General features: G+C 40.2%; 1 protein-coding gene across 1 annotated transcript in view; it reads left to right on the top strand.

Annotated features, from left to right (window-relative positions):
- The window catches only part of vamp4 (vesicle-associated membrane protein 4), a 98,308-nt gene extending 86,795 nt beyond the window's left edge, over positions 1-11,513 (top strand). The window contains exon 8 of the mRNA XM_072274256.1: positions 3,811-11,513. Coding sequence (XP_072130357.1) covers positions 3,811-3,839 — 29 coding nt within the window. The 3' untranslated portion in view covers positions 3,840-11,513. The remainder of the gene's footprint in view (positions 1-3,810) is intronic.
- Positions 11,514-12,221: the final 708 nt, after the last annotated feature.

The following is a 12,221-nucleotide window of genomic DNA, read 5'->3' as shown; positions in this document are numbered from 1 at the left end:
CAGAGCAGATATTTACACTCTCAAAATGCTGGGGAAATTTAGTAACTCAGGCAGCATCTATAGAGTGGAATAAATGTAGGTCCCCTACAGACAGAAACAGGTGAATTGATTATAGGGAGCAAGGACATGGCAGACCAATTGAATAATTACTTTGGTTCTGTCTTCACTAAGGAGGACAAAAATAATCTTCCAGAAATAGTAGGGGACAGAAGGTTCAGTGAGATGGAGGAACTGAGCGAAATACATGTTAGTAGGGAAGTGGTGTTAGGTAAATTGAAGGGATTGAAGGCAGATAAATCCCCAGGGCCAGATGGTCTGCATCCTAGAGTGCTTAAGGAAGTAGCCCAAGAAATAGTGGATGGATTAGTGATAATTTTTCAAAACTCGTTAGATTCTGGACTAGTTCCTGAGGATTGGAGGGTGGCTAATGTAACCCCACTTTTTAAAAAAGGAGGGAGAGAGAAACCAGGGAATTATAGACCGGTTAGCCTAACGTCGGTGGTGGGGAAACTGCTGGAGTCAGTTATCAAAGATGTGATAACAGCACATTTGGAAAGCGGTGAAATCATCGGACAAAGTCAGCATGGATTTGTGAAAGGAAAATCATGTCTGACGAATCTCATAGAATTTTTTGAGGATGTAACTAGTAGAGTGGATAGGGGAGAACCAGTGGATGTGGTATATTTGGATTTTCAGAAGGCTTTTGACAAGGTCCCACACAGGAGATTAGTGTGCAAACTTAAAGCACACGGTATTGGGGGTAAGGTATTGATGTGGATGGAGAATTAGTTAGCAGACAGGAAGCAAAGAGTGGGAATAAACGGGACCTTTTCAGAATGGCAGGCGGTGACTAGTGGGGTACCGCAAGGCTCAGTGCTGGGACCCCAGTTGTTTACAATATATATTAATGACTTGGATGAGGGAATTAAATGCAGCATCTCCAAGTTTGCGGATGACACGAAGCTGGGTGGCAGTGTTAGCTGTGAGGAGGATGCTAAGAGGATGCAGGGTGACTTGGATAGGTTGGGTGAGTGGGCAAATTCATGGCAGATGCAATTTAATGTGGATAAATGTGAAGTTATCCACTTTGGTGGCAAAAATAGGAAAACAGATTATTATCTGAATGGTGGCCGATTAGGAAAAGGGGAGGTGCAACGAGACCTGGGTGTCATTATACACCAGTCATTGAAAGTGGGCATGCAGGTACAGCAGGCGGTGAAAAAGGCGAATGGTATGCTGGCATTTATAGCGAGAGGATTCGAGTACAGGAGCAGTGAGGTACTACTGCAGTTGTACAAGGCCTTGGTGAGACCACACCTGGAGTATTGTGTGCAGTTTTGGTCCCCTAATCTGAGGAAAGACATCCTTGCCTTTGGGGGGGTACGAAGAAGGTTCACTAGATTGATTCCTGGGATGGCAGGACTTTCATATGAAGAAAGACTGGATGAACTGGGCTTGTACTCGTTGGAATTTAGAAGATTGAGGGGGGATCTGATTGAAACGTATAAAATCCTAAAGGGATTGGACAGGCTAGATGCAGGAAGATTGTTCCCGATGTTGGGGAAGTCCAGAACGAGGGGTCACAGTTTGAGGATAGAGGGGAAGCCTTTTAGGACCGAGATTAGGAAAAACTTCTTCACACAGAGAGTGGTGAATCTGTGGAATTCTCTGCCACAGGAAACAGTTGAGGCCAGTTCATTGGCTATATTTAAGAGGGAGTTAGATATGGCCCTTGTGGCTACGGGGGTCAGGGGGTATGGAGGGAAGGCTGGGGCGGGGTTCTGAGTTGGATGATCAACCATGATCATAATAAATGGCGGTGCAGGCTCGAAGGGCCGAATGGCCTACTCCTGCACCTATTTTCTATGTTTCTAAATAGTCAACTTTTCAGGCTGAGATCCTTCATCAGGACTGGAAAGGAAAGGGTCAAAACCAGGATAAGGAAGGGGAGGAATAAACTGACAGAGAATGGGTATCTCTTCCACCGGCATTGATGCTGCCCTCACTCGCATCTCCTCTATTTCCCGCACATCTGCCTCACCCCATCCTCTCATTGCCATATCGGGGAATGGGTTCACTTTGCCCTTACCTACCACCCCATGAGCCTCTGTATCCAATGCATCATTCTCTGAAACTTTTGCCATCTACAATCAGGTTCACCAGATTGATTCCTGGGATGGCAGGACTTTCATATGATGGAAGACTGGATGAACTAGGCTTATACTCATTGGAAATTAGAAGATTGAGGGGGGATCTGATTGAAACGTATAAAATCCTAAAGGGATTGGACAGGCTAGATGCAGGAAGATTGTTCCCGATGTTGGGGAAGTCCAGAACGAGGGGTCACAGTTTGAGGATAAAGGGGAAGCCTTTTAGGACCGAGATTAAGAAAAACTTCTTCACACAGAGTGGTGAATCTGTGGAATTCTCTGCCACAGGAAACAGTTGAGGCCAGTTCATTGGCTATATTTAAGGAGGAGTTAGATATGGCCCTTGTGGCTACGGGGATGAGGGGGTATGGAGGGAAGGCTGGTACAGGGTTCTGAGTTGGATGATCAGCCATGATCATACTGAATGGCGGTGCAGGCTCAAAGGGCCAAATGGCCTACTCCTGCACCGATTTTTCTATGTCTTTCTATGTTTACAATGGGATCCTATTACTAAACACATCTTTCCCTTTCACCTCCACCTCTCTGCTCGTCCCACAAAGATAGGGAGTCAATGATCTCCCTCCTGACACTTATCCCTTATCCCTTCAGGCATGACAAGTGCTATACCTGCCCCTACACCTTCTTCCTCCAGGTGAGGTGACACTTCACCTGGGGGTCTCTTGGGGTCATCAATTGTATCTGGTGCTCCTGGTGTAACCTCCTCTGCATTTGTGAGAACAGATATAGACTGGGGGATCTCTCTGAACATCTTCGCTCTGTTCACCGTAAAAGGCAGTATCTTTCAGTGGGCACCCATTTCAATTCAACTTATTTCCATTCCAACATCTGTCCATAGTCTCCTCTATTGTCACACTCAGGTAAGAGGAGCAACACCTCATATTCCATCTGGGTAGTCTTCAGTGTGATAGCATGAACATTGATTTCTCTATCTTCTGGTCATTTCTGCCACTCCCCCTTCTCTTTTTTCTGTTCCCCTTCCCGATTCCTCGTCGCTCTCTCCTTCTCAATTTCCACTGGTAGCCCCCCCTTCCTTTTCTTCCATGGTACACTGTACTTCCCTTTAAGATTCCTTCTTCAGCCCTTTACCTCTTCCACCTATCACCTCCCAGCTTCTCACTTTGTCCCCCTCCCCCACTGCCCTTCCTTCTCACCTGGTGTCACCTATCACCTGTCAGCTTGCATACCTTGCCCTCCCCCCACCACCTTATTCTGTCCTCTGCCTCCTTCCTTTCCAGTCCTGATTAAGAGTCTTGACTTGAAACTTTGACCGCTTATTCCCCTTCATAGGTGCTCCTTGACCTGCTCAGTTCCACCAGGTTTTGTGCGTGTTGCTCAAGAATTTCAGCATCTGTAGAATCCAATCCTTTCTTTGTGAAAAATATTAATTATCAAGATGAAATCAAATTACTGATGTTGAATTGTTTTGTTTTTCAGATGACTTTGAAGTAAATATTACGAAACTGAATGGATTATTGTGGTTTTAATTTATTTTAAGGATATAGAGTTCATTTTTATTGTAGATTTCTTGCATTAAGGAATAAGTTAGTCAAAGCAAATTGCTGGAGCTGTTAATACTCGGTGTAAAGCCTATCTTACTAAGTAAACAGTTTTATTAATTATTTTTTCCTTGTCATTACAGTACCTGTAATTTTGAAGAATCGCTCATGATGAGACATGCACAGTGATAATGCAGGAAAGTTACTGCCTCAGTCTCTAGAAACTATTGGAGATACATGTATAATATCTCGGTTATAGTTCTATTCATTTTGTACAGAAGAAATCTGCACTCATGAGCACTCAACATAACGATTCCCTTCTGGAATAGGGGACCAATGCATTACCTAACTGCTATTGACAGGAAGGGTAGTTTATTTCCTCTTAAGTATATTGCTTCATTGCCATGAAAGATTTTTTAAAACCGTTGCAGATAATTTGATTTTAGTGAAATGTGGTATCTGAACAAGTTAACTGTCATCCAGCTTTCCCCAGTTTTCTTGTGGGAAACACCTCACATTTGGGTACACAAGTCTAATCAACGAAAGCTGATGTGCTTTTGCACAGTGAAGAGCATCTCAAGAAAACCCACTCCCTTTCACTTTCTCAGATGCGTATATATCAGGTTATTCCAGCAAGGTCAATAGAAAAGGGGTCAGATGTAAGTACCTAAGCTAATTTCCCCCTCCTCTCGTAGCTCATATGATACTGAGCCTATTTGCATCTTATTTTCCATCAAGGCAGAAATCTACCAACCCTGCATAATCGTGGCGTTGAGCACAGTCTTTCAGTGTGGTTTACTACTGCAATAATTGACCAAACCATAAAATAAATATTTGACATTTGTACTGAGGTGGAGGAGGACTGAGTGAATTCTACAATGAAGCAAAGATCAATTCATAGAACCCTGTTTCTGAGCAGAATTTTTCAGTCGTGATATTTGTTAAATTACTTAAAGTTGTTGATAATAAATTACATGCAATTATATTTTTGACAATGCCAAACTGTTGTTTTACTTTGAATATTCTTTGTCATGTATGTTTTAAGATGTGTTTTGCTTCAGAATTTTGGATTTATTTGATTGTAAAAATTGCTTTGTAATTAAATCCATAATAACCAGTAGATCATCCAGTTTGCCACTTGCACATGATGTTTGGTGATTGGATTCACTTGATCTTTGTTGGGTGAGATGGATTTTTATTATTTGCTTTATACCTCAGGAGTAAATTATCTCTGACCGTGCACTGAGTCAGCTGTAGTATGACTATGTCTATGGAAAGTTACTTTTTTAACGTAAAACAACTTTCTGTCCTGTTTTCAAAAGGGAAAATTCAATCCCTACATTCTCAATCCTTGCCAGTGTTAGGGAGCTAATAGCATGTGTCGAAGGGGAGGCCTGTTGCCTCTTTGTTCTTTAGGGTATAGTTGGATAGTGTAACTCAGGCTGAGAAATACCCCCAATTTAACACTGTGTGCAGTTTAATGGGGTGACAAAACTGGATAGTACATCAAATTGTATGTTTATTGTTATGCTCTTTTCTTAGTGTTTCAGTTATTTTTTTAAAACCATTGTTTCTTTATCCGACTGTCTTTTAAAAGTGGTAATGTATGATGTTTGTAGTATCTTTTTCTAACATGCTTAATTAGGCCTGGAAAAATGAATCATCTGGTAGATAATAGGATTTTTTTGCAGGCTAGCTGCATGTCTCAGTGTTATAGATTCAAAATAGAACTAAGACCAGCCTTTGACCTGGATGGAATCTTAAATTTACCTGAAGCTACAGTTATTGACTGTAGAATTGTATAAGTAGGTAGAATCATTTGGTTTGCCTGTTTAAATTATGGCCTCAAGAATCCAGCCCACATTACAAAATAAACATCAAAATCCAGTGACGGATCAGCATGTGGTAAGCTTTGGAAGCATCAAAATGATGCGCAAACATTTTTGATCCATAAATAAATAAATGGTGTATTCTTCATTTGACTATAAATTAAACTTGTTTTATAGACAGGCTTACTGCCTGACTTATCTTTGCTGCCTTCATAGCTAAGTTTGAATTTATTTATCTAATGCACAGCAAGTTCTTCTAAAAGAGGAAGAGTTCTTCTAAAAGTAGTTTAAGAAAGCGGTGAGGACTTTTACCTTATTAAGCTGTCTGTAAAGTGTCCACAAAGAATGCAAGAATGTTTTTTAAAAAAAGTCAACCTTTCTAATCGTGTTTCCCAGTGCAATTTGTAAATGAGATATGTGTGTGTGTTTGTGTTAAAATGCATTCAGCCTTCATAAAGAATGCTACTTATTATTGTTCCAGTAAAGTCATTCATGTCTTCATTGTTAAAAGCCAAAGGATAAACACAAGTTGAATGAATATCACAGCTCCAATTACATACACCTTGTAAGACGTAAAGCAAATGTCGAGTGTGGCAAAACAAATTTAAAATGGTATGCTGTGATTGGTTTGGTAATGATCCACTGCATTCACATATAGAGTAAACTGAAAGCAGGTCCCCTGTCATTCTCCATGAGCAAACAGCTCGGAATTATAGAAATGTTATGTTTTTGAAAGTATTGTAATTATTTAGAAGCCATGATGACACCCTGGGAATGTAGAAGCAGTTGGTCCCAAAACAATTCTTGTGAGAAAATGTATGCCTTCCCACATCATTGCACTTCATAACTCCTTGTAAGAGAAAGAGATGACTGATCTGCAGCAATATTAAAAGTTTTAGTCTTTTTTCAGTAAGCTTCAGAGGTGTGCTTGCTTTTTGCTGTTTATTTCCATGAGTATTACTGAAGGTTAATCTTTGTATTAACAGAATGAAAATGCAGTTTCATCTGGACAAACAAAAATATTAGTATGTAGTACTGAGTGAGTTTGTAAATCTGTTGGGAGCAAAGGATTCTGGGATTAGTGAGGGTGGAGTGCTGCGGGAGGGGTATGGGGTAAGTGGCAGAGAAGGTGTGCCAGGGCAGGGGATTGGTGCAGGTCCAGAAGCACCCAGCCTGAGACATCAAGCAAGGACATTTGATTCCAAACAATTGGTTTATTAATCATTACAGAATGTCTCTCTGGTGCTTCCTGTTCCCTCCCCTCTCCTTGCCCCCGTCCCACTCTCAGTCCACAGTAGAGAGCTCTCAATCAGGTTTATCATCACTCACATATGTCATAAATTTGTTTTTTGTTTGCAGCAGTAGTACAATGCAATACATAAAGTTACTACAGTGCTGTGTAAAAGCCTTGGGTGCCCTAGCTATACGCTATGTATGTGCCTAAGACTTTTGCACGGTATCTTGTATAAAACTGAAAAAGTATAAATTTCTTTAAATGTGGAAATTGTATTTAAACCAAATACGAATATATTTTCTAAATCAAATGCGAAAATATGTAGAACTATAGTCTTTAAAATATTCCCCACCTGTAATTTTACTTTCATTGAATACACTGTGAATATGCATTGTCACTTCATTGTGGATAGAGCCATAGAATAATGCATGGATACCACAAGCCCTTTGGCCCAATGAGTCTATACTGACCATGGTGCCCCCCCCGCCCCCCCCCAGCTATTCTCAATTTCTGTGTTGGCCATCTCAGCCTAAATCTATGCCCCCTAGTTTTAGACTCCCCTACCTTGGGGAATAGACTGTTACTATCCACCTTATTGATGTCCCTTTAGTTTTTAACATTTCTATAGGTTGCCCCTCATTCTCCTGTGTTCCAAGGAACAAATACCTAGACTGTCCAGCCTCTCCCTATAACTCAAGCCCTCTAGAGCTGCAACATATTCAAATCTTTTCTGCACTCTTTCCAGTTTAACCATGTATGTAACAAAACTGTACGTAGTACTTCAAGAGCAGCTTTATCAATGGCTTGTACAACTGCAACATAATTTCCCAATTCCTATACAGTACCAGTGTCCCAGATAATGAAAGGCAGTCTGCTAAATGCCTTTTTCATCAGACTGAAAAGCTTTAATGCCAATTTCAATGAACTATGTGCTTATACTCCTGCTTCTGTTTTATTACACTGCTTAATGACCAGCCATAATATAAGTCCCACATTGGTTTGACTTTCCACATTCATCTGTATTCTGTATTGTAACCCATTTTCCAGTAAAATACAATTTTGCACGCACTGTCCTACCCTCATCAATCTTTTTGATTACTTTTTGAAAATAAGGTTCACTAAGCATAACTTCCCACACACAAAGCCACCTAATAAGACTCTCCAAATCAGACTCTGTTCATCTAAATGCTGATAGACACTGCCCCTTAGAATTCCCTCCAGTAATTTTACCACTACTGAAGTCAGGCTGACTGGTCTATAATTCACTAGCTTGTCTTGCTACTGTTTTTAAACAGTTGAACAACATTTGCCACCTTCCAGTCGTAAGGAACTTCATCAGTAGCTAACAGTAATGCAAATATCTCTGCAAGGGCCCCCATGCGTCCTTCTCCAGCCTTGCATAAAGTCTGAGGATGTATTTGGTCTGGCCTAAGGGATTGATCCACCTTAATATGCTACCAGGCTACAAATACCACCTCCATAGGATATGAATGTCCTCCAAAACATCTTTATTTGTTTCAATTATCTCTTGAACAGCCATGATTTTCTTCTTAGCAAAAAAAAAAGCAAAAAAATGTTCATTTAAAAATCCCATCAACTCCTGCAGCCCAAGATACAGGCGGCCCTGCTGATCTTAATATAGCTAGAGAACTTTTCGGGATTTTCCTTGACATTTCCTGCCTGATCCATCTCGTGGCCTCTCTTTGCCCTCATGATTTCCATCTTAAGTGTATTAGAACATAGAACAGTACAGCCCCTTCGGTCCACAATATAACCTACTCCAAGATCAATCTAACCCTTCCCTCCCACACGGCCCTCCATTTTTCTTTCATCCATTTGCCTATCTAAGAGTCTCTGAAGAGTATTCTTAATCTTTTTATAGTCATCAAGGGATTTGCTTGATCTTGACCTTCTAAAACTCAACATATTCTTCCTTTATTTTGAACAGAATCTTTTGTCAACCCAAAGTTGCCAGATTTGCCCTTCATACCAATGGGAAGGTGTTGATCCCAGATTGTCTTAAAAGCCTCTGACATGCTCCTTCCCTTTCAAACAGACTCACCTACTTGACCTCTCGTACCTGCCAAATTCCCCCAAGATTAACCCTTCCAACTTAGAACCCCAACTGATGGGCCTGTCCTATCTTTTGGAATCACTATCTTAAAAGTAATAGAATAATGGTCACTAGAGCCAAAGTGCTGCCTGACTGCCAATTCAATAACTTGCCCTTAGAATACTCTCCTTAGTAGTGGCCTAACACTTGTAGCACAGTCAACACCTGGAAGTTAAAGTCTCCCAGTAATATTCTTAAAATATGCAATTTCTCTACACATCTGCTCCTCAATTTCCCTTTGACTGTGGGGGAATGTCCATAATACAGCCTCATCAGTGTGACCCTCCCCTTGTTTCTAAATTCTATCCATATGGACAATCTCCCAAGAATGACATCTCCAAATACTGCTGTTACTTCCTGCCTTGTCAACTAGGCAACACCCGCCTCCTCACTTACCTGTACCTCTGTCATGCCTTTAGCATCTGTATCCTGGAGTATTGAGCTGCCAGTCATGCCCTACTCTCAGCCATGTATCTGTTGTAGCTGTAACATCTAAGTTCTTGGAGCAAATTCACATTCTGGGTTTGTCTGTCTTACCTGTTAAACCTCGAGCACTGAAATCAGTTTAGCTAAGTATTCCTCTCCGTCTTTAATGTTTCCTGACTACCCTGATTACTAGACTTGCTCTCACTGCCTCTTGCTTTATCCCATGACTTCATCCGACTCAAGAGTCCCACCCCCTGTAAATCTAGTTTAAATCCTCCTGTGTAGCACTTGCAGAATTCCTTGCAAGGATATTGATCCCTCTCTGGTTCAAGTGTAACCTGTCTTGTCCCTCTTGTACAGATTGCCTCTACGTAGATCCTAATAGTCCAAGAATCTAAATCCCTGTACCAGCTCCTCAGCCACAAATTCATCAGACCTCTCTATTTCTGATCTCAGTAGTGTGTAGCACTATGAGTAATCTGGAGATCACTGCTCTTGGAGTCTTGCTTCTTAACTTCTTACCTAACTCAATAATTCCACAGGATCTCGTGCAGAAACATCCCTGACCCTGGCACCCAGGAGGCAACAGCAAATTGGTGTCCTTTCTGCAGTCACGAGAACTCTTGTCTATCCTCTCACTCCTCACTCTCCACTCCCCCCACCCCTGTATCAAGTCAACAATCACTGTCACCTGTCTACAGTTGTCCCTTCTCAGCCTCAGAACTGCCCCAGAAATTGGACTGGTGCTGTTGGAAAAAAAATCCCCTCAACAGTATCTAGGTATACCTGTTAGTGAGGGGAATGGTCACAGCAGAAGCCTGTACTGACTGCTTACACCCCTTAACTTGTCTAGAGCCAGTTCTTTGGGGGTAACCATCTCAGTAAGAGTCTAATTTAAGAGGTTCTCAGCCTCCCAGATGATCCTGAGTACATCCAGCTCCAGTTCCTTGACCTGGTCTGTCAATAGTTGGAGCTATTATATTTAAAACCTTCTTAGCCACTAACACTGGATAAATGGAGGAGAAACAGCACAATTCTTTTCCTAATTTTCTCCTTTATTATGTTTCAAAACACTCTGTAACCATGTTAGTGTTTAGGCAGTTTGTTTTGATCAGCTGTAGATTAAGGATTGCAAAAATGAATTTTGGTCAGTTCTGGTTGAACAATGAGTTAGAATAAATGGAAGTGGATTTCATGCATAATTGAAATCAGAACAGCCTAATTTAGGTACTTTAAAAAAAAAAAATAGTTGAACCCAGAGTCTTACATACAACGTGCAATTAGTTGTTGCCTTTTTCACTTGCTGTATAGAGAACCCTTAGTTTTTAGCATGCCTGCAATATGTTTGTAACTTCCTTGTAACTTTCTTCCTCCCTCTCTGTTCTTCATTCCCCACATTGTTCCTTAATACCATGGATAATCCCATAGGTAAGAGAACAGGTGGATGCTGTGTCTGGTGTTGGACGGTGCCTTTTTGAGCATGTTTTTTTTTGCACGATAGTCTGTGAGATGGGCTTATTTTATTCTTAATGATTTTCCTTCTGCTTTTGCACTCAGTAATACTCTGCCTCTTAATTAGCATCTCTGTTAGTTTTCACCTCTGACAACTGCCTGGGTTACGATAAGCATGAATCAACTAGTACAGATCATAGGGCAGGTTGCTGTCAGTAGTGGAAGTTTTTGACAATTAATGGGCTGTAAGGCATAATGACACATTTTTCACCATTATTTAAATTCCCTAGAGGTGGTATAGTGAAGAAAATATTTTTTAACATTAGGGGGGAGAAAAAATAGAAACAGAGAAAACCTACAGCACAATACAGGGCCTTCAGCCCACAAAGCTGTGCCGAACATGTCCTTACCTTAGAACTACCTAGACTTGCCCATAGCTCTCTATTTTTCTAAGCTCCATGTATCCATCCAGGAGTCTCTTAAAAGACCCTATCGTTTAATATTAAGGGAAGTTGCTTTCTTGAATTTTACTTTGTGTTGTAACTGTGTTTTAGTGTCAATTTTGTTCAGTATATCTGCATTGTACAAGCTGACATTAACTTGCTGTTTATAATTGAGTGAAAACAAGGATAATTCAACAGCATGGCAAGAACTATTAAGTCTTACCTTGATTTCTAAGTAAAATATTAAATACTTTTTAATCATCTGAATTTTTACAATATAATGTGATTTGATTGTTTTGAATCGTTCTGAAAATTGTACTGAGATCCATGAAAATAAAGTTATTTAAAGGGAAGTTGTAATAAAGCTATTTATTCAAGGGAAGTACGTGCATTTTGTAAGAATATGTAAACATAGCAACAGGCTGTCTCTAATTAATTGTTCAACTGAAATTTTAATCTCATTTGAGGTTTGATCACCAATATTAACCAGTTTGTTCTAGTCCTCAGATTATTGAATAGTAAAAATAAGTTATTCCGGGCTTGTGTAAATGTGAAAAACAACAGGATATATTAAAGAAAAGTAATATTCATCAAATTGCCCATTTCAGTCTGGGCATTGCAGTAAGAGAAATTTTCTTTCATCTCCTGATCAGTATTTCAGAATGCCATTTCAAGTATTGCAGTTTACAAATTATTCTAATTTGATCACTTCTCTTTCCACAAGGATGTACAAATGCTCCAAACAAGCACCAAAATTGCTTTTTAAGTGTTTTAATATTAAATCAGCAGTCTTCCTCCCTTTAGTGTTGATGACCATTTGGCCAGTGTTTCATAAATACGGTTTATCATTTGATAAAGTATGAATTATACTCTTCAAAAGTAGAATTTCCAAAGTCTTGTCTCAGATTGTGCAATACTATATAGCTGCAAATTCCAGTTAATTAGCTGCAATCTGGTCAAACGACCAATGAGTTTTATCCTGCAGCTGGATCATATATTGATCAAGTACTTGGTACAAACTATCAGATCATATGTAACAGTTCATATATCACATGTA

The sequence above is a fragment of the Mobula birostris genome, chromosome 12, assembly GCF_030028105.1.
Source record: "Mobula birostris isolate sMobBir1 chromosome 12, sMobBir1.hap1, whole genome shotgun sequence".
Taxonomy (NCBI): domain Eukaryota; kingdom Metazoa; phylum Chordata; class Chondrichthyes; order Myliobatiformes; family Myliobatidae; genus Mobula; species Mobula birostris.
Note: the sequence above shows the minus strand (reverse complement) of the source record. Positions and strands in the feature narration are given on the sequence as shown.